A 22,584-nucleotide genomic window follows, 5' to 3' on the forward strand; every position below is an offset into this window, starting at 1 on the left:
CATAGCAATATTGTACTGAGCCCTTGAGTACATGGCCAATTTGTCTATAGTGTCAGGTGGCAAACACAGAATATTTGGGAGTGTTGGGACAGGAAAGTAGCTGTATAGGTGAGAAAGGGGCAAGAAAGCTAAGCAGGAGAATCCCACAGACACAGGTAAGTACATCCTAGCAAACCTCCGGCCTAGCTAGATATAGAGAAAATATATAAGTAAAGAAAAAAAAAAGCAGTATTGCATAGGCATTTAGTTTAATTAGACAATTATAAAGCATTCATGATATACAAAAACATTAATCATCTTAAACATGGATTTAGTAAATTAGCTACTCACATTTTTGTTGCAAACGCAGAATTTCAAAAATTACGCTACACACCAAGAAAAGATAAATCAATAACGTTATATAAACCAGTTATTAGATTATACTCCCCTGACATCCGCCTGCACAACTCTTCTGTTTCTGTCAAAAAATGAACACACATTAGGCAACATCATCTAAATCATTGTAAACAAAGACTGCTTAGAACAAGTGTAGTCAATAAAATAACAATATTGTCAACTTGCACAAATCACAACACAGAATGCATGTGTTTAATCAAATTTGCTGGCTCAAATCCACATTTGCTTTGTCAATATTGCACTTTATGTTTGCTCTCTCCTCGAGAATCGCAAGGATGAAAGTTTTGATTAAGATTCAACTGATACAGACCAATATTTTGATTTTCATCTATTCGGCTAGGTAGTCTTTCTTATTTAAACATTAAACAGGAAATAGTTGTAAAATATCAGTATGTGCATAGTAAAAAATACCAAACATGATCAAAACAGGAATTCTGTCATCAGCTTCTCTAGAGTAACAGCGGCAAAACTCTCAAAGACAAACCAAAAAATGTACGGTTAAATCAGACTGTGTTCCATTTCTATAAGTAGTGCTGAAATACAAACCAGAGTTGTCTCATGTAAATACATATATGGGAAGTGGCAAAAAAAAACCCTGAATAATCCAGTAAAATGGCATTTCTCATTGTAGTCTCTAAATAAACTGATGCTGACAACCTGAACTTAAGGGTCTTAAGTGTAAAAGTAGCCACCTTAGATAATTTTCGTAGAAACTGTGGTTTAAGATTCCCTGATATTTACATCTACCTTTCAGTTTTGGATGTACAGGAATTCAACTTCGGGATGCGGTTACTAATGTCAGAAGTGCAACAACTAACTTCGGAAAAGAATATGATTCTGCAAGGGCTGTCTTATTGTAGAAATCAATTTACCACTCAGATATACTGGCTGGTAATTTGAGAAATATTTGAATATGAAGGTTGACTCTTTTTTTTCCTGGTTTTGCACCAAGAAGGGTCAACAGGGATGTTAAAAATGAGATTTATTGACTGAAGAAGGTGAGGTGAAGGAAGTGCTTGTCTAGTATCATCATTCAGCTCTAAATCTAGAACAAAGTTTAACGGCACGGAATGTAAAAAGACTCAGTAATGAAATAATATACATTAAATATTCCTCTTGCTTCTGCTAATAGGAACATACATATAGTGTTTTCTCATTTACCAAAAGCCTTTGCAAATGACCTGATTCTATAGAGCTTCTTTTTTTTAGATACTGTAAACATTTAGAATGTCTAAGGCTAAAAACAGGCACAAGTCTTCCATGAACAGTTATTATTCCTAAAAGCATTTAGGAATATATTCCAAATCTGCTATTTCTTTTTATAACAATGGAAATAATTGAAATATAATAATTCACAATGCAAATTCTTAATTTAAAAAGAAATACAGCTTAATCGTGATAACAATTAATAATATATAGGGCATACTCCTCTATTTTTTGTTTCAAATGGTCCATTACATGAAAATTACATTTCCAGAATCTCTGTGCTGGGTGTTACTCAATTTTATAAAGTGGAAAGTTTAAGTAGCGACTAAAACATTTCTAAGTGGGTAGAATTCAACCACGTTATGTCAGCATTATTAGCACTCCGGCTTTATAATAATGCAGGTGAGATCTGCAATATCCATTTTGCAGACTGTGATACTAAAGCCACATGGTAGGTGGCACCTTCTAAAAGATGTTACACGCTCCTCTCTATCGTTTCCATGAGGTGGTTTTGTTTTGTGCCTCATTAAGGTACCTGAGCCAACAGTCTTGTTTCAGGCTGGTTTTTCAAGATTTCGGAGGTTTTCCAGCCTCTGGAACAGGTTCTCCTTCGCTGAGCAGCTAAGCGTTAGCCAGCATTCCAGCAGACTGATTCCGATATACGTTAGCAGCAATGCATTTCCAGAGACACGTTGCAAAAATATTAAAAGCAATTGTCGTCTAGAAGTCCTTTTACTCCCTGCACCGTTGTCGACAGAATAACTCACCACCAAGTAATTTTGAATTCATAGATAGGACGCTTGCAGTAATAGTGGTTTATCAGGTGTTTATCGCACACCCCGATACACTGGTGATCCACAGTTATCCCTCTGTCAGACAGGTCTGTCACGATACAGTGCAAGAGATCGTACACATCAGCTACAGCCTCCCAGGGGCCAAAAGATACATCTACTTCGCAATGGTGTTCAAACAGCTTTGTCTCACTTTCACTCCTTTCGAAACGCAAAGAGTTGAAATGTGGGCATTCGTAGGGAGTGATGGGCATCTCTTCTTTGAAGACACACACCTTCAGTTTCGCAAATCTTGCTTTTCTTTGCATGGCTCTAAGCTTTGCTATCTCGATTATCCGTTCCAAATGATCTAAAAAATGAGAAAAGTTGAAAATAACAATGAAGCACCTAGTAGAAGAAAACAAATGCAATTATTTTATGTGAAACATATTGCTTCAGTGTTTAACAAGTTATTCTTAACGTAATATTAGCAGCAACAGGAAGTTCCATGGAGCTAGATATAGAGTAATTAAATCAATCTCAGTTCTCTTGTTAACTTCACAGAATCACAGAATGTCAGGGATTGGAAGGGACCTAGAAAGCTCATCCAGTCCAATTCCCCCGCCAGAGCAGGAACACCCAGATGAGGTTACACAGGAAGGTGTCCAGGCGGGTTTGAATTTCTCCAGAGTAGGAGACTCCACAACCCCCTGGGCAGCCTGGGCCAGGCTCTGTCACCCTCACTGAGAAGAAGTTTCTTCTCAAATTTAAGTGGAACCTTTTGTGTTCCAGTTTGAACCCATTACCCCTTGTCCTATCATTGGTTGTCACCGAGAAGAGCCTGGCTCCATCCTCCTGACACTCACCCTTTAGATCTGTAAACATTAATGAGGTCACCTCTCAGTCTTCTCTTCTCCAGCTCCAGAGCCCCAGCTCCCTCAGCCTTTCCTCACACGGGAGATGCTCCACTCCCTTCAGCATCTTTGTTGCCCTGCGCTGGACTCTCTCCAGCAGTTCCCTGCTCTTCTGGAACTGAGGGGCCACAACTGGACACAATATTTCAGATGTGGTCTCACCAGGGCGGAGTAGAGGGGCAGGAGAACCTCTCTGACCTACTGACCACCCCCTTCTAACCCACCCCAGGTACCATTGGCCTTCCTGGCCACAAGGGCCCAGTGCTGGCTCATGGTCATCCTGCTGTCCACCAGGACCCCCAGGTCATCAGTGGGCCTACATTGCCTCTGCTGTTAGTTTTATCTGCCACGTATTGCAAAAAGCTCTTCCTGTTGTCCTTGACCCCTCTCGCCAGGTTTAATTCTAAGGAGGCCTTAGCTTTCCTAGTTGCCTCCCTACACCCTCTGACATCAGCCTTATATTCTCCCCAAGTGGCCAGACCCTCCTTCCATGATCTATAAACTCTCCTCTTCCACTTGAACTTGGTGTCCTTACTACATGCCCAAATCTATTCAGTTGCAGGTTCTAATGGAACAAACACAGAAGCAGAGAAACATTCTCATTTAATAATAAGCCGTGCATGTTATGGCCTAGATCTTGCTCCCTTTTAAGACAGCATAAAAATCCACATTCTTGGATATAGCAGGAACAAAACTGACGTGGAGACCTCAAAGATCTAAAGGCCATGAAAGACCCATAAACTTCTAAAATACAATGGAGTTATTCTGAAAGCTGAAAGGAGACCAGAAAGCGCTGTGTATATGACTTGAATCGCTCTGGAAGAAAGAGTCAATAGTTCTTTGTTCATTTACCTTTGTAATACGGCATCAGACCCAGGAAAGCTTGTCTGACTTTCTCTCCTTTCAGAGGCTGGATGTCCTCTAGATTGTCTAGCAAGGGTCCTATGGAATAATACTGTGCTTCCTTGTAAACTGACCTCACTCTCTCCCTCGGCGGCAGGTCACCAGATCGTAGAAAGTTAAGTATGTCTCTAAAAAAATAAGGCAAAAATATTGTTAAGTAACAAGTTTCTGCCAAAACTGTTGCAGGTTGGAGAGTAAACACCGGACATTTGTCCATTCTATTGAGATAGAAATCCTTATGCTTAGACAGTAACTGAAGTAAGTGTGAGTCATATTTCCAACATATGTTTTTAAAAGCATTTGCCATATTCAAGTTTCCAAGTCATCATTTCACATTTTTACACTGTTAATGTCAAAAGCCATTTCAGAAAATGCTGTCATATTTTAAACAAAAACTTCAAGGTGGAGTTATCATTTAAAATAGAGGCGTGGACAGTATTTAATGGGAAAGAGATTGTCGTCACTCTATTTCAAATTTAGGTCTGTGACAAAATAATCTTTTCCAGCTTCCTGGAGAATCATACACGTGGATATTTTAGCCCACACAGAAGCAGGATTCCAGCCGAATGGATAGTGCATTTGCAAAGGAGGGGTTCTCTTCATCGGATCAGGGCCATATGCACTTGTGGTATATATTACAAGAAGAAAGAACATTCCCTCGCAATTCACAAACGCTGTTAAGCGACAAGATTTCTAACAGGGAAAGAAATCACTTTATAAGCATTAACCAACAAAACTATTATTGACCATATCAACTAAAGCAAGCATTACTGAAATCTTCATTAAAATGTCAACAAATACAGCAAGTGCTACACTTGGCGCTCTGTTCCAGCTGTATATTGAATTCAGATTGATAACATCACAAATGAATTGATTTCCCAACTAAGTAGCAGGTGCTTCCAAATTGCCAAATGGAAAGAAACAATTATTTTCCAATAAAAATAGTGGCTTAATCTCTATCTGTGCCAGGTTATAGTACTACCCAAATGTGCTTTGAAAATAACTGAATCCTTCTCTGTTGAGGATATTAAGGAAATGTCTACAAAGGAGAAACAAGACATCCAAGTTAAATTGCAAAGTGTGCCTTGGGCAGAGACCTTAACGCATGAACAGCAACTCATGAGCACTGCTTATGTTTTCTAGGCATCCCACACCAATTCAAACAGCATATGACTGGAATCATGGTTAGTTTAATTAAAAGTAAAACAAAAGCATAAGAAGGAATCCTGAAGGTAAAGGAATATGGCACTAACAGCAAAAATAATTTTTAAAAAATCCTTTGAGGCTTGTGCTTTTTTACCAATTACATTATATCCTGTTTAAACACTGAAAACATCATACTTTCCACTGTTTAAAAAACTGAGAGGCATTCCTTCCGTTCTCTCTTTATCACAAATACTGCAGTATCAGTTAAAAAAAAGTGTTGTATAAAAGAGCTTCCTAGGAAAAGCAATGCCAAATACAATCCTTTTTAAAACGTCAAAACACCTTAAAAGGAGATGATCTATGCACAAATTAAAAACACTACCTGTTTTCCTTCTCCCATTGTAAAACTCAAGTCCTTAAGAATAAAACTAATATAGTTTTTTAATTGCAATATACTCTTCTCTTGAGAAGTTTTGAAGGTGCGGATGCCAGTCAGTCACATTTACCTACTACAAAAATACGATTTAACTAGAAGAAAAAACAATGTTAAAACATATTTTTCATTAAAAATAATTTACTTCAGTAAAACTTTTAATGTATACTGCTGGGAACACCGTACATACCCAAAGTAGGTTCCATCTCTGTCGATAAAGTATCTGCCTTCAGCATCTGTTGGAATATAGTGTCTTCCACTGAACATAGCCGCCAACATTGTGTCCTCATAACGTCTCAGTGTTGACAGTCTTGTTGTAAAATACATGCCGCCCACATTTAGTGGAACAACTTCTGGAAACTGCAAAAGCAATCACATCATCAGAAAGGAGCCCCCGCTCTTCTGCAGACACGTTCAGGCCAAAAGGGTTACAACTTCCAGAAGAACAGCGTACAGACTGTGCTGCTGGGACATGAATTGCTCTGACAAGCGCTTCTCTCCTGGCCTGTCATCACCAAACAGCGAGGTTCAAGGGTTAACAACTTGAACACTTTGGCAGGCGTCTGGGTGTAATCAGTGAATGTTTTCATTTTAGTTGGAAATCTGAAACAGCAGTAACCACTCGGCTTTAATACCAGATATTCATTAAAAGCCCGAAGCCTCCTCTTGGCTCTTTTGGGAAAATAAACCAAACCAAACCAAACAAACCAACCCTGGCCCCTCCTTCCACACACACAAAACAAAAGGTAGGAAATCTCAGGCCAGCCCTGGGACTCGCACTCAGGTGTTACTCTACTGGCTCCTATACTATACTATACACTGAAATAAACAGTGATTCTGTATTTACGTTATGTTTATAGCAGGCCTAAAATCTTAGTATGACACCTTAATGATGCCTTGGTACCAGAATAAACACTTATTTGTATTTATCAAGTCCAAACATGGATGGAAATTCTGAGTAACGCTGCCAAGCAACTGAAGTAAAATTCAAGAGACTTAGTTTTATTCGACCATTTAGCTACTAATAGAAACTGAACTGGATAATCGTAAATACTCCAATAAAGAAATCCTGAATCCTTCAGCGCCTGAGCAGACCTTATCAGACGAGCAGTCCCAGAGAGCTCTTACCTGCTGCGGCAGCAGAGGTAGCGCTTGTCCTGCCTGGGTTGCAGTAGGAGTGGCCGGCTCTTGGAAATCATCCTCTGCATCTGAGCTCGACATGGCATCATCCGGGTCTCCGCTCACTTTGTTCTGCCCCGTAACTACCACCATCCCTCTGGCTCTCGTCAGCAGGTCTGCTGGGTCGGCAGCCGTGGCAATGCTAAATGGGAAACAAGACCCAAATTACTCAGGCGCTGTCCCCACCGGCTGCAGATCACACGGCAGGCACGGCGCGGCCCTCCCCGGCTTCACACCGAGCATTTACAATGGCATTGTTATTCCTGGGAAATGAATCACAGCGCGGGTGACTGTTGTGCTGAAAAATTAACTCGCAGAGGGCTGTCTCTGCAGGAATGCAGTTTGCAGAGCTGTACCATGTCCTCCAGTCCCCGAGCCCCTGCCAGTGGCTGGGTAAGAGAGCGGTGTCCATTGGCTGCACGCTGCGGTGCGTGATTGGCTCCGCCACGCTTTTGCAGCAAAATGTCATTTGTTGGGTGAATTTGGGTGGCCGCCGTTCCATCGCGGCCATCGCCATAGGCCGTCTGCAGAAACGCGGCCCGAAAAGCTCTCATTGGGCCTGTGTGCTGGGCAACACCTGAACTGCTGCTCCCAGGCGATGGCCGCCAGCTGCCAAAGCGGATCGGAGCCCGCTGAGGACAACGACAGGCGGGTACAGGCTCCCTGCCCAGCTGTAGCGTTTCCTGTGAAAACTGAGCCTTCTACTCAGACAGAGAACACAGGCGCTTTCCTGCCCGCTGCATCACGCTGTGCTGCACACAGACACACACATCTGATATTAACTCCACATACTATATTGTGCATTTGCTAATTATCAGTTTCCTTTCCTGCATGGAAAAAAAATGCATAGCAACCCCAGCTGCGATGCTTTCACAATCCATCTTCAACCAGAGGATGGGAGGGACTAACAATAAGCTGCTTCATAAAAATAATAATTGAAAGGGCAGAGTAGGAAAGACTAGAAACCCTGCTGTTCTCTTTCACTGCATTATGTAAAAAATACCTCTGCTTACAGGATTGCTGTGGTGTCTCCAGTGCCATCACAACATCCTAACAAATATATTACTAGAGGATTTATGTAGCTCTCTAACCCTGCAAGCTCCTTCTCTCAAATCACTAGAAAACGTAAAAAGAGGAGGAATATTTGTACAAGCATATCTGGTATATTTATTTATTGACTAAATATGTGACATAAAATTGTGACAGCCATGATTAATTATTCTGCATTCCTAATTCTGCTAATGCAGTCATTATGCACATTGTAGGGCTGTCTACAGAGCTCAGCTCTTAAAGGAAAAGCTGCAAGTTCAAAAAGAAGCCAGAGCAAGCCTGGATGCTCCTGGTCAAAACAGACTCTTCAGAGAGCTGGTCACACGAAAACCTCCCTGTTTTGTAGGAACACACATCACCTTCTTTCACCAAAATCAGAATCATGGAGCACAGAATGTGCTTTGGATACTCTCATCCATTTGACACTGTCCCAAAAAGGCCCTTTTCCCCAACAGAAGCAGAGGTTTGAGAAAAAGGAGTTATTCTTCCTCGTTCATTATCCTCCTTCAACATGACACCAGGGTTTAGGAAAAACATGAGAGAGGACATGTTACGCTCATGAATAACAACCTTCTTTTCTATTGGAACGTTCACACAAGGCAATCTTCTAAATTGTGAGGTTCAGCATACAAGAACTCAACCCATAATTAGTCCGAGATTCCAAGAATAACATTAGTGGCTGTAAAATGAAGAGATTGATCATTGCCAAGTTTAACCTGTTTTTTGACGTTCATTAAAAGGTACCAGAAGTTCCTCTCTGGGTTTGCTTCACTTCCTGTTCATCCCCAGACACGGAGCAGTGAAACAGCAGAACGCCGACTGGAACAGAGAGTCTTCCTAAAAGAAAAACATAAGCCAGTCACCGGCTAGTTTCTGACATCCAGTCTTCTGTATTTTGGTTCTCTGCATTTCAGTTCTTTTCATTTCATGAGGAATATGCGTCCATTTGAATATCCTCTTCTTGCCACTCAAAGCATGCACAATAATTATTAACCATTATTAAAGTTACATGGTTTGTTTATTTAAGGTAAGTAAATGCATCCATTTAATTTTCATATATGTCTAGGGACAGATCAGCAGATGATTAATGAGAAAACATCACCAATAAGCAAAATGATTTCCAAATCAAATATGTAATTGAACCAAATGTCAGCACCATCCAACACTACCAGAAATACCTCCTTCCAGTTTACAAGCTACCTGACATTTAAGCTGCAGAGATTACTTCCTGGAGCTTTGTTATCAACAGCTCAGATGCTGTCTCACATATACACACCAAAGAGAGCTTATTAAATGAACTGAACCTGCAAGTTTTGCTTCATTCCCTAGGTACAGAGCTGCATCGAGTTTTACTTGATGCTATGATTCAGAAAAGCTTTTCAGGGCTCTGCTGTTCCCTCAACTTTTCCACATCAGTTTAAAAAACACTTTATCTTAAATACATTCTGAGGTTACAGTGGTGTGGGAAAAGTTACATACCTATTAAAAAAGTGACATAACAATTACACAAAGTCTTTATCATCAATGTACTGAATGAATCCACCAAAGAAGCCCTACACAAACTGCTATTCAAACCCAACTCATTGGAACGTGCTTGTTTTTGGGAGATACCAACCAGATTGCTGGACAGACTCTCCCTTTGTCAAGAGAAACTGGGTCCCTGTGAGGACGCAGAATGAGACGTGACTCACAGTTTCTCTGTAGCATTCAAGAGACTCAGATGATCAAAGGTTCACATGAACAAAGCAGGAAAAGACATGACATCCAGCTAATCCTAAAAAATCCGTGTCAGAATGGGGAAAAAAAACACCCTGAAAGAAGGAAGGGATCCCTGAAGTACAGTGAACTATATTATACACGAGTGGAAAACTCTGGGCATACTCAACATCTCTACTCATTAACAAAAGACAACACAGGTATGATGAAGCGATATTGTAACTTGACTTGTGCATCATCGAGCAAAGACGTGGGAGGGCGTGAGGGGAGCCCTCACCATCACAGTGACCGTCCCAGGTAATCACAGGACAGCAGGAAAAAATACCCACAAATGACAGGTGGATAAAGGCCAGGAGACCTGCCCTGTGCCACAGAACCTCACAGCATGGAAAAGCTTTCAGCAGCTAGAAGCAGCTTTCCAGTTTCACCACTGAGCTGTGGAGACACCGACCCGTTCATGGACAGTCCTGAGCGAGCTTGGGAACTGAGCCAGACCTATGGGCACGCCAGGTGTCCAGCAAATTAAATATTAATTAGGCAATTAAATATTAACGGGTGCTTAGCGCCTTGTTAGGTCCTTCTAAGCAGCCTAAACATTCACCACAAAGTGCCTGCAGGTGCGGGATTGACTCTGTGGTGAGAGGCCCAGGTGCTCCCGTACCCGGCGCTCCGGCAGCGGCCCCGGGCAGGGCAGCGGCTCCCGCTTCCCTCAGCGCCTGCTGGAAGCTGCCGCTCCCCAGCGCTTCACCGACATCTCCCGTTCCCCGGGCTGCTTTCCCGCCCCTCACCTGACAGGCCGCCGGTGGCCGGTTAACGGGGCCGCTGTGCCCCGGGCCGCGCTCATGCCCCCTGCCGGGCCGCGGGGGAACCACCGCCGCCGCGTCTCCCGCGCCCAGCCCGGCGCCGCGCCGCCCGCCCGCCGCCACATCTGCCGGAGGAGGGAGAGCGAACGGCCGGCAAGGGGGCGGCGCCGCCTCTCCCCGCCCGCTCTCACCTGCGGCGGCGCCTCCGGGAAGGCGGGAGCGAGAGCGCCCGCCGCGTCACGTAGGGCCCATCCGGGTCCCGCGCGGGCGGGGCCGCCGAGGCGGGAACCGGGACCGGGTGTGTCCCCGCACGGGACGCGGCAGCGGTGGGAGCTCCCCCCTCCGTTCACACACGTTTTTTAACTAATTTCGGAGGGGAAACGCCCCGTAACTCCTCAATTAACGGCCGCTCCGTTAGTGAAACGCTTGTGCCGGCAGCAGGAGGCGGGACCGCTGAGCCGCTTGTGTCCGTGCCCGGGGAGGAGCAGCAGTGCCCGGGGGCCGCACTAGGGGACGCTCCGGGATTACTTTTCCAACAACAGTTCTGTAAATCTGCACCGAAATGGAAAATCAACTTGGGTACCGAAGGCACGTTTAAGTTCCTCATTCCCTGGTGGGTTTACAAATATATTTTAATTATCTCAAACTGCAGCAACAAAAGAAACAGGGAAAAAGCAAAACTATGGCAAATCTTAAGAGGGAGAACTTGTGGAAAAACATCCCAAAAGACCTCTTCCTTGAGCTTTAGGACACAAATTTGATGTCAGGGTTTTAGGAAGTGGATTCACTCCAGCAACTGTCTGAACACAATTGCTTTTAAGGAACAAATTAAATAGGCTAAAAATTACCTTTATCCTGCCATAAATCAAGCTCATGCTACTCTTCTGTAACTCTCAGTAGGATGCTCTAATTTACCTCTTTTTTTCCCCATCACATAGCCATTGAAAGAAAAAAGTTGCATTCAATTGCAAACCTTAAAAAGAGATACAAAACCCAGACATTAGATCACCCCTTCCATCTGAGTAATACATCAATATCTTGAATTATTGACATCCTAACTCTGAGGAAAAGACTTCAATTAAAAAAAAAAAAATCACATTTAAAGCATTTATTTTGAAAAATAAAATACAAAAGATCATTGAATTGTAATTGTACATGTACATTATCAACTTTTTTTTAAATAAAAGATATTTAACAATTTCCACATGTGAATAAAACAACTGTTCCACCAAAAATCTTTTAGGACAAACACAGAGCACTCTTTTGAAAGCTTCATACACTTAAAACCAAACTGCTACAGGAAAAGAAAAACAAACTCTTTGGAGATGGAGTTTTGTAATTAAGACAGAAGAGCAGTTTCTGAGACAGGCATTGCTTTGCATTTTTTAAAACCATAAAAAAAAAAGAGTTGTGCGAGTGTAGTACAGTTCGACATTAACAACGGTGCTTGTGTTTTGGTTTTGTTGTTTTGTGGTTTTTTTCTTAAACAAACAGGTCTACATGCGCTCACAACAACAAAATTTTGAACAAAAACAGTACGAAAGAAACGAGGGAGGAAATTCAGGCCATGAGCAGCACCCCTCACTGGTCTCGGTGGGACAGTCCTTGTAAGATCATTTCCGTGGAAAAGGCAGCAGTCTTGTTTTCTAAAGAAAAAAAAATAAAGTTATGTTTGCACTTTCAAGGTAATGTTCTGGCTCCATCCTCGTGACACTCACCCTTTAGATATCTGTAAACATTAATGAGTCACCCCTCAGTCTCCTCTTGTCCAGCTCCAGAGCCCCAGCTCCCTCAGCCTTTCCTCACACGGGAGATGCTCCACTCCCTTCAGCATCGTTGTTGCCCTGCGCTGGACTCTCTCCAGCAGTTCCCTGTCCTGCTGGAACTGAGGGGCCACAGCTGGACACAATATTCCAGATGTGGTCTCACCAGGGCAGAGCAGAGGGGCAGGAGAACCTCTCTGACCTACTGACCACCCCCTTCTAACCCACCCCAGGTACCATTGGCCTTCCTGGCCACAAGGGCCCAGTGCTGGCTCATGGTCACCCTGCTGTCCCCAGGACCCCCAGGTCCCTTTCCCCTACGCTGCTCTCTAATAGGTCATTCCCCAACTTACACTGGAACCTGGGGTTGTTCCTGCCCAGATACAAGACTCTACACTTGCCCTTGTTATATTTCATTACATTTTTCCCTGCCCAACTCTCCAGCCTGTCCAGGTCTCTGATGGCAGCACAGCCTCTGGCGTGTCAGCCACTCCTCCCAGCTTGGTGTCATCAGCAAACTTGCTGACAGTCACTCTATTCCCTTATCCAAATCATTGATGAATATATTGAATAATACAGGCCCCAGCACTGACCCCTGAGGCACTGCACGAAATACAGGCCTCCAAGTGGACTCCGTCCCATTGACCACGACTCTCTGGCTTCTTCCCTTCAGCCAGTTCGCAGTCCACCTCACTACCCGCTCATCCAGACTGCACTCCTCAGTTTAGCTGTGAGGATGCTGTGGGAGACTGTGTCAGATGCCTTACTCAAGTCAAGGTAGATCACGTCCACCGCTCTGCCATCATCCATGCATCTTGTTATGTCCTCATAAAAGTCAATGAGGTTGGTCAAGCACAACTTCCCCTTGGTGAAGCCATGTTGACTGCCCCTAATGACCCTCTTATTCCTGATATGCCAAGCTAGAACATTTGATAACACAGCTGACAAGTAAAAATCCTGGATTAATACAGTAAATCTTGCACCATCCATTTGTTTACTAGTCTGGAATTTACTGAGTTCCCTGCACAATCTTGCTATTGTTAATTCAACAACTACAATGCAATTTCTTGAAAATACTGGCTATGGGACATCCTAAAAGCAAATGATGCAAATCAGATTATCTTTAGCTGATTCCTCTATCTAGAAAGGGCAAGTGACTTAAAATAGGAAGACATTCAAGAGTCTTCTTTAAAGTTTCACTGTTCTCTTAAAATGTGAACCTGAATTTGTTGTGCGAGTATGCCACAGTGCCAAAAGACACATAGGTACTAAAATACACAAGAAATTCTGCTGAAGAATGCCTGGACAATAGCAGCAGTTTTACTTATTCCTTTCAATTTCAGGCTCTAAAATAGTGCTGACAGTCCAATATTGCAAATTATGACGAGCCACATAGAGCTGGACTGTGATCCTTAAATCACATAAACTACGCTTTTGTGGCTCTCACCACTAGGACTTACCTCAATGGGATTTCTACAGATTCTGAATCAAGATCCATGTCTTCATATTTTTCTTACCCAGAATCTTACATGGAGTTACATAAGTTTAAAACAAAAAAATCACCTTAGCAAATCAAGAAGAGCAAATGAGCAGGACTGCATGCTCTTTTATTACCTTCTGTGCAAGAAATATCCATTGTATCTTCTATTCCATAGGTTCAGTCTGTTAAGTAAATAATTAAAAAGAAATTAGCTATTTTACATTAGAGGAAAACAAATCTCATTATCCGCACCAATGTTTGCACTCCAAACCATCTAGCTGTTTGGTTACATTATGTTAATCTTATCTTCAATGTAATACTAAGGGAGAACACTATCAGCATCAATTTCATCTCCACTATCAGTTTTTATGGCTCAAACAATATTCTCTTACTATTTCACAAAGCTTATTTTTGCTTTTTAGATGATCTTTCTTTGCTTTGGGGGAATCTGCTCAGAGTTTGGTAAATACTGTAATCATACACAGCTGACTACAAATCCACCTTCTCAAATTTAGCAGATTCCTATTTTGAAAGCTCCGTATTATATGGATTGAAAGAGGACATTTACCAGTAGTAGTGGATCAAGTTCTTTTGCTGTATCAAAAGATAATTGGGAAATACAAAGAGCATAATTTAACTAACAGATCAAGGATCATTTATTTTGCCAGCACACTGCCTATCACGGTGTGCTACATTTTACAGGTGGCTCATCTCCCTGCATTTTCCAGAAATCCTTATCAGCAATACTTAATCTCCTGTTCTGACACACCCTACGCTTGCTTATGCTGCAACTGTGAGGTTGTAGATCATCTTGAAATAACAATTGCATTTGAAAGCATTAGAAATAACTACAGCGCAATTTCTCAGCATGATTTGCTGACAATAACTTTGAAGCAGCACACGTTTAAATAGTTGTCTTGCCATTAAGCTGCAGAGACATTTTGGCCAGCAGTCAAGAGTGAACGATGCTGTGAGCAACAGCACACGGAGCTGCGTGGTGCCAGGTTCTCAATGGTTTTCTATTAGCTGAGCACAACTTGCAAAGCACGAGCACCAACAGTTCAAAAGGTGAGAGCAGGCGAAACATCCAGTAAAAAGAGCAAAGCCCACACTAGAGATCACACAAAGATTTATCAGAAAGATTTGGTGTCCACAGCAAAAAGTTATATTCTGAAAACATGAAACAGACACCGCAGCTATTTGACTTTACTGATCCATGTTCATTTTATCTTGCCACGGGACTTCCTTTCTACTGTCTTCTTTGGCTGGAACAAAAGAAACCAATTTTCCTTTTTAATCAATTAAGTTGTCATTTGAATCAACAGAATATGTCAAAGTGCTTTGTGTGCATGTGGTAGATTCTGCCGGGTATTCTTCAATCTCTATATCTAACAAAAGTCATTATCAAAGAGTCTTTTCTTAATACTGAGGATCCAAAGTCAGGAAAGCTTGTGCCCGGTAGGTTTTTTTCTTCTTTTCAAACTAAAGACACTGCAAATTATTTTACTTTTGATAGGTTACTTACATTCTAAATAAACTTTTGTACTGTACATATAATTAAAGACAGGAAATCAAGTAGAAATACAAAGTAACGGAAGCATTGTAAGTCACTTGTCTACTTGTAGCCATTTTACAGGCTTTTTAGAAACCAGGAGAGAAGCATATAATCTTTCCCTCTTTTGCTTAAAGTATTGGCATATTTGGGTATGGTTATGCTGCAAGTTACCACTTCTATGCACTGCTCTGCCTACTTACTCCTATTTTTAAACAGTTACGCTAAAGTTGTGCCCCTTGAACAGCATTACCCTGCAAAAAGATCACATGTGGTCGAAGTGAACACTGGTCAGCGAAGAGACAAGCCCCTCCCACCCAAAAGAATGAGCAGCTGAACAGAACAAAATATAAGCAAAGAATGGTGGTGGCCTCCAGCTCTTGGAAAAGAAGAATAAAGCCTTGCAGGAGGCTGAGGAAGCTCCACGACTGGCATTTTTTGAAAGTCATAAAACAGCAGCAACGACAACAATAATAATGGGTAACTCCGAAGGCTTGGCAACCTACAGCTCCCATTGAGGCTGCTGGGAGACAAGAATGCCTCTTGCTCTTGTAGTCGCATAGATACAAAATTCTGAAGGCCGAAAGCCCCTAAAATGCCATCTCTCCCAATTCTGCAGCACTCTAGTCTTGTATATGCAGGAGGAATTGAAGAAACAAAACAAAACACAAAAAACAACCCAACCAAGTATTTTTCTACTTAGCTTTACTTGAACACACCCCAAGCCGGTAACAGTGATGAGCCACTTGCCATTTTTTTACCAGAGTACAATGTAGAGAGCACTTTTGATGGCATTTAGACATTTACTATCAATTATGCAGCCTACAAAAACTGATCTCCTAGATTAGCAGATCTTAAATCTGCAAGGCTATGGGAGGGAGAGTTAATTTCCCTACACATTAGAAAGGAAAAAAAGAAAAACACCCACACACAGAAGCCCTTTGAGCTACCAAAATGGAGCACCCAACAGGCAGGTCCATGAACAAGCCCATCCCCTCTGCTCTGGTACCTCCAGGAGACACAGAAGAGCTGCCCGGCAGCAGGAGATGCCACCTTCCAAACTGAACTGCGTCCGTAAACGGGCTTGTGGTTACAGCCCAAACCCTTCCCATCATGTCTATGTGAGGAAAAGGAATGCGGTTGGAAACATAATCAAACAGAAAATCAAATTTACGAAGAAGTGGTTTGTAAAGACTGGCAGTGTACTAACTTGCTGCTATACCCACAAAAAGAAAATTAATACAACACTGTACCTGTGGCACTTCTTTAAGAAAGTCAGGAAGCTGAAATTCACCTTTATAGACCTGGAGAAACAGAAAACAATATATGACTCAAAGCCAGCATTCACTACTGTATCAAATGCTAAAGAGCTTGTTAAGGGGATGGAAAAAAAACCAATTCAGTGGGATAATCCTTTCCTATTTGGACTAGATGACCATTGTAGGTCCCTTCCAACTGGAACAGTCTGTTCTGTACTAATAGATATATAGATTTAATTGCTTCATATAAGAGTACAGAAGAGCTCCACTTACTAGCAGGAGTGTCAAAAAGTTCTAGTCAGCAGCTCTTAAGATTATAAATTTCACAACTGTAGCCCCATTATCAGCCTGAGTTCACGAGTTTGTCAATACTGCAATTTCCAATCTTTTAGAGCATAATATTAATTCTGAAACAACGCTGTTTGGAGAAAGAGCAAGCAATAAACATCCTCAGACATAGCAACAGCCCCACCAAACAAGTGTTTCCACTATCTGACTAATTAGGAATTAAATTGGCAACATATTGCCTTCTCTGTAGAGGATGCTTCCTAAGAGCTGTTTCCTTCTGAGATTAAACTGGAATACAGTTTACAGTTCCGAAGGGGAGAAATAAGCATTCTGGGTTTGTGCATGTGGTGTTTTGGTGGTGGTGGTTTTTGGTTGGTCGGTGGTTGTTTGTTGTTTTTTTTTTTTCTTTTTTCCAGAAAAGTATACTTGAAGAGTTTTACCGTCATTTCTACTGAACCAAAAAGACTGAACACCCTAATGTCATGAGTGCTTTGTAGTCTTGTGTAACTGTAATGATATAAAATCAAAAGTCACAAACCTACTTAGAAAAATCTCTAACGCCATAGAATGGCAACAGGGCTACTCTAGAGCCTCACTCAGAGTTCCGCTCCCTGGTTTGCTGTTGTATCAAAGGAAGAACATTCAGGGATGCTTATTAATCATACCCATTTTCTCCGCTTTCCTATGAATAGATGACCAGAATATAAAGCTGTACTCATTTAGTTTGTCAATACACTGCAGTGGCTGGGACGGCAGCTGAGTCAGCTCAGAATTTGCCATCTGGATGAGGCCTCAGCCCATTAAATGTGTGACTCACATGGAGGGACAGAAGTGCTGGTAGTTTTCAGCCCTCTCCATCGCCAGGCCAAACATCTCCAAACAACGAGGATTTGCTGAGTCCCAACATGAGAGCAGGAATTATTATACACACAGATGGCAGAACTCTGTTCCTTCCGATGTTCCATATTTTAGATAAAATAGAAAGGTTGATTCAAAACGACAGGCACGGCTCATTTCTATTCAGCTGGGGGGGTACTGTCATTCCCATGGAAACCTTAATGAAAGCCACACTGGTCAAAAATTTGGCGTGTGGCTTACTGGAGCTCAGAGATACTATAAATATTTATAAATGAGGGAGAGTATTTCATATTTTAAGCTTTCAACCAAGCCATTAAAATGTGGGCTGTGTTCTAGAGAGCAGAAATGGAAGTTACAAATCAACAATCTAATCATATCAAAAAACACTACAGAACGATCTAGGCAAGGTTCACAAGAAAAAACAGTATCTTTTACTGAACTACTGCTGATGTTGGAAGAAACATATGAACTGCTTCATCTTTTTGTGCAAATCACTGCAGTCATTATCTGGGAATTCTTAAAAACAGTTAATACTGATGATTATGGTACATTTGCAACTGATTCAGAACCAGAGTGACCAAAATTATGTTTGCCTCTCTGGAGACCTGCTTCTTTCCTTCTCCTGCAATTATGACTTGATCTAATTTTTATATTATATATCTATATATGTCTGCTCTGAAAAGCTTACCATTGTAATACCATTTGAAAGAACAATATTGACTCCTAACAGGCATTAATAGTGGAGAGCAACAAAGATGCTGAAGGGAGTGGAGCATCTCCCGTGTGAGGAAAGGCTGAGGGAGCTGGGGCTCTGGAGCTGGACAAGAGGAGACTGAGGGGTGACCTCATTAATGTTTACAGATATCTAAAGGGTGAGTGTCAGGAGGATGGAGCCAGGCTCTTCTGGGTGACAACCAATGATAGGACAAGGGGTAATGGGTTCAAACTGGAACACAAGAGGTTCCACTTCAATTTGAGAAGAAGCTTCTTCTCAGTGAGGGTGACAGACACTGGCCCAGGCTGCCCAGGGGGGTTGTGGAGTCTCCTTCTCTGCAGACATTCCAACCCGCCTGGACACCTTCCTGTGTAACCTCATCTGGGTGTTCCTGCTCCATGGGGGGATTGCACTGGATGAGCTTTCCAGGGCCCTTCCAATCCCTGACATTCTGTGATTCTGTGATTACTCACATCAGCAATATTAAGAAAAGTAATGACACTAATGTCATAGCTTGGAAAGATAAGAAAATGTTTCAAGGACATAAGATACTAATATTAAATATCACAATTTCCACACCACAATTTACAAAGGCAAATCTAACCAATTACAGGCCCAAGAAAATCAGGTTTAACACACATGCATGCCTAATTTTCATTCAGAACTGCTATTATTTAGAAAGCTGGTTTTGTCACGATTAAGACTCCATAGAAACTGGTTTAAAGTAGTTCCAAAAACAGTAAGTGGCCCCTTTTGAATCAAAACCCGGGGACCAAGTGCAATCCAGAAATTCTATAAACAATGACTCCGTGTACAGCCAAAGAAATTAAGAGGTTTCAGATTCAAAATTCTTTTCTGACCAATTTCTAAGTCTAAAACGCATTATTCAGAGAGTGGCAGCAGAGAGGTAGAGGCAGGACATTGGAATAATTTCCAGTCTAAGCAAGAATTCAGTAAAATTGAGCAGAAATGGCATTTACCATTTCTACGGGAATTCTTTTGCAAGTTCAAATGGATTTCCAAAGGGGGGGAGGGTGAAAATCTGAAGCCTGTGTCAGTTTGTTGTTCAGTGTTGGCAGTATTCAGGCTGTTCTATTTAAAAAAGAAAAAACACCAAAACCCCCCACACAAACAAACAAACCAACAAACAAATGCATTCTTATAACCAAACTAAATGCATATTATTCTCAAAAAGAAATCAGTAAGCAAGTTTCACATCCAGTTGTCCAAGAAAACCCTTATAAATACTCAAAGAAAGCTTAAGAACGTAAGTAACTCAGAACTATAACCTGACGTTCATCTTCACAGGAGATTAAAGCACTCCTTCTCACCCACTTGCAAGCCTGGTTTAGAAAGTCACATTATGTCTGGCCAGTTCTGGTACGGAGAGATAATGGGTCTTTTTGTCTATAAGTTCACCTGCAAGTTAGTGTGCTTGCGCTTGCTAGATTATCAAAACATCAGAGTTGAAGAATATAAAGCTATTGATATTCAACTGAATAAAAAAAAGAAAGAAAAAAAGGAACACCAGCAAAAGCAGATAGAGGCCCTTTCTAGAAACAATCCTTCACTGCACAGTACATGGAGGTGCCCCCATCTTGCTCTTTCAGCCTTTCCTCAAGTCTTAAGGCAGCTCCCATGGCTTACACAATTCTTCACCTCTCTGTTGGAACTGCCAAGAAAAGGGACATGTGAGATGTAAATATTTAGCCAGTAGAAACAACATGAAGAGCAAGATTCTAGACAGGCCTATGAATGTTTGCCAAAAGACAGATCATACCTAATTTTGTATATATATTTTTTTTAGAGATGCACCGCCTTTTTTTCTAAGCTCCTTGAGCAGCTCGTCATTATACCACAGCTCCACAATTACCCACCTTTGACAGCACGAGTAATTATTCTCACGCATTAGTTTATAAATACACTTGCATCCTTTATCATAGACTGTTTCTGTCTTTAAAGCCTCAAATACAAAGCCTTGAGGTCATGATTGTCATGGATATCGACTCTTTAACAGCAGGAGACATTTCCTCACAATTTAAAACAGGCACGAAACAGGAGTTAGTAGAACTCTATTTTTTCCTCTAGATGTTACTGCAGAAAATACCATCAACAGAACATAAACCAGAGAGAGATAACAGCTTTCGGATGTGATTAGAAGAACCCACGCATATTTAAACAGTCATCATGAAAACCATAGCTTTTTCTATAGAGTTCTGTGCACTTCCGTCTCTCCAGGGGCAAGGAACGTAACGAAGAAGTTAAAAGAAATTACTAGAATATGTATTCCAAGCATACAAATTCATTTAGTAGGAAGGATGTGCCAAAGAAAATTTGATGTAATACATTACAGATGTGAAAGGAAACCACTTCGCCAACCATAACACAACAATAAGCCAGTTTCTACTGGGCATAATTCAGAGTCCTGCAGTTATGAGCTGTTCTCCACTTTCGGTATATTCTGTTAAACTGCTGACATACACTTTATAAAAACTCACAATATGATAAGGACATCTCCGATACTCCTCTAACACGAAGCTATTCTACTTTTGTAATTCAATATACAGAGATCGGGCTTCCAGTTCAGACAGCTTAATTATTTGTATTTTCTGCATAATTTACACGTTAAAACTCATTTTAGTTACAACATGTTATTTTCCTTTATGTTCAGGATGTAGAATTTAAAACCCTAGGGGGAAAAGAAGTAGCCACTTATACATAAGGAAGGGACCCCTGCAATCATTATAATGAACAGATCAGGAACAGAGTTCTAAGAAAAACACAAGGCAGCAGAGTTCTGCAGTCACTGAATAACTCAAGGTTGCCCCTTGAGGGGGTCACATGCAGAGATGTGCTGAATAGTGCAACTCTACTTGGACCTTGTTCTCTCTGGTCTGAGTTCCTTAACAAAGACAAGATAAAGTGTTATAAAAGATAATATTGTTGGGCCTAACATAAAAAAAATAAACAAAAAGTTCATGGCTGTTATTGAAAATATCTGAAAAATCTGTTCTATTCGTGTTAGATTTGTACTTCACCAGTGGAGGTACTGTCACAGATGTCTTATTTCACAACACCACATTGTACCTGGAAACCAACAGAACTTTAGTTTAGAATCTTTTAAAATTATCTTCTACACCCGGGCAATGCACAGACTTTTAATCATAAAATGCTGACCTGTCTGCATTCAAAAGAGGATATCTAGCTCTAAGCACGTTTTGCTTTTAATCATACAGAACAAGAACGCTCTAAAAGAATAACTCATTTGTTTGTTTTTTAACATATCTGATAGCAATGAGCTACATGACACAGTGTTATTCCATCTTTAGGTGGAGCCAGAATCTCCCCTGCCAGGAATTTCAGTGGTGTTGGGCTTCCACCCTGTTGTTGCAGCTTCCACAAGCAATTTGAGCCAGCATTACATAACCCCCTCCAAACTGAAACACTCCCCTCCTCAAAACCACACCAGGAAAAAAAAGAAATATAATCAATCCTTCCCCTTTCCTATTGCTTTCTGCTTGCCAGGAAAGGGACCTGGGGGTCCTGGTGGACAGCAGGATGACCATGAGCCAGCACTGGGCCCTTGTGGCCAAGAAGGCCAATGGCATCCTGGGGTGGGTTAGAAGGGGGTGGTCAGTAGGTCAGAGAGGTTCTCCTGCCCCTCTACTCTGCTCTGGTGAGACCACATCTGGAATATTGTGTCCAGTTGTGGCCCCTCAGTTCCAGCAGGACAGGGAACTGCTGGAGAGAGTCCAGTGCAGGGCAACAAAGATGCTGAAGGGAGTGGAGCATCTCCCGTGTGAGGAAAGGCTGAGGGAGCTGGGGCTCTGGAGCTGGACAAGAGGAGACTGAGGGGTGACCTCATTAATGTTTACAGATGTAAAGGGTGAGTGTCAGGAGGATGGAGCCAGGCTCTTCTCGGTGACAACCAATGATAGGACAAGGGATAGTGGGTTCAAACTGGAACACAAAAGGTTCCACTGAAATTTGAGAAGAAACTTCTTCTCAGTAAGGGTGACAGAACACTGGCCCAGGCTGCCCAGGGGGGTTGTGGAGTCTCCTACGCTGGAGACATTCAAACCCACCTGGACACCTTCCTGTGTAACCTCATCTGGGTGTTCCTGCTCTGGGGGGGGGAATTGGACTGGATGAG

General features: G+C 41.9%; 2 protein-coding genes across 17 annotated transcripts in view; both read right to left on the reverse strand.

The window, feature by feature from the left end:
• Positions 1-231: 231 nt before the first annotated feature.
• Positions 232-10,863, reverse strand: KCTD7 (potassium channel tetramerization domain containing 7). 3 transcript variants are annotated; one of them, XM_065037027.1, is made up of 6 exons: positions 10,708-10,863; positions 8,714-8,834; positions 6,897-7,089; positions 5,959-6,128; positions 4,139-4,317; positions 232-2,742 (listed from the first exon to the last, which is right to left on the reverse strand). In XM_065037027.1, exons 3-6 carry the CDS (start codon positions 7,038-7,040, stop codon positions 2,366-2,368), a joined length of 870 nt encoding a protein of 289 aa, XP_064893099.1. In that variant the 5' UTR covers positions 7,041-7,089; positions 8,714-8,834; positions 10,708-10,863; the 3' UTR covers positions 232-2,365. The 3 variants fall into 3 exon arrangements, with proteins under 3 accessions (XP_064893099.1, XP_064893100.1, XP_064893098.1); XM_065037028.1 differs by lacking the exon at positions 10,708-10,863 and adding an exon at positions 10,502-10,687; XM_065037026.1 differs by lacking the exons at positions 8,714-8,834; positions 10,708-10,863 and adding an exon at positions 7,195-7,605.
• A 746-nt stretch (positions 10,864-11,609) lies between these two features.
• TPST1 (tyrosylprotein sulfotransferase 1) overlaps positions 11,610-22,584 on the reverse strand; it is a 36,512-nt gene continuing 25,537 nt past the window's right edge. For 11 of the 14 annotated variants that reach the window (XM_065037019.1, XM_065037018.1, XM_065037014.1 and 8 more), the window contains 4 exons: positions 16,565-16,615; positions 14,951-15,024; positions 13,894-13,941; positions 11,610-12,162 (listed from right to left, as the gene is read on the reverse strand). In XM_065037019.1, the coding sequence (XP_064893091.1) occupies positions 14,980-15,024; positions 16,565-16,615 (96 nt within the window). In that variant the 3' untranslated portion in view covers positions 11,610-12,162; positions 13,894-13,941; positions 14,951-14,979. The remainder of the gene's footprint in view (positions 12,163-13,893; positions 13,942-14,950; positions 15,025-16,564; positions 16,616-22,584) is intronic. The other 3 variants (XM_065037021.1, XM_065037022.1, XM_065037020.1) reach the window with 2 other exon arrangements.

This window comes from Columba livia, chromosome 20 (assembly GCF_036013475.1).
Source record: "Columba livia isolate bColLiv1 breed racing homer chromosome 20, bColLiv1.pat.W.v2, whole genome shotgun sequence".
Classification (NCBI taxonomy): domain Eukaryota; kingdom Metazoa; phylum Chordata; class Aves; order Columbiformes; family Columbidae; genus Columba; species Columba livia.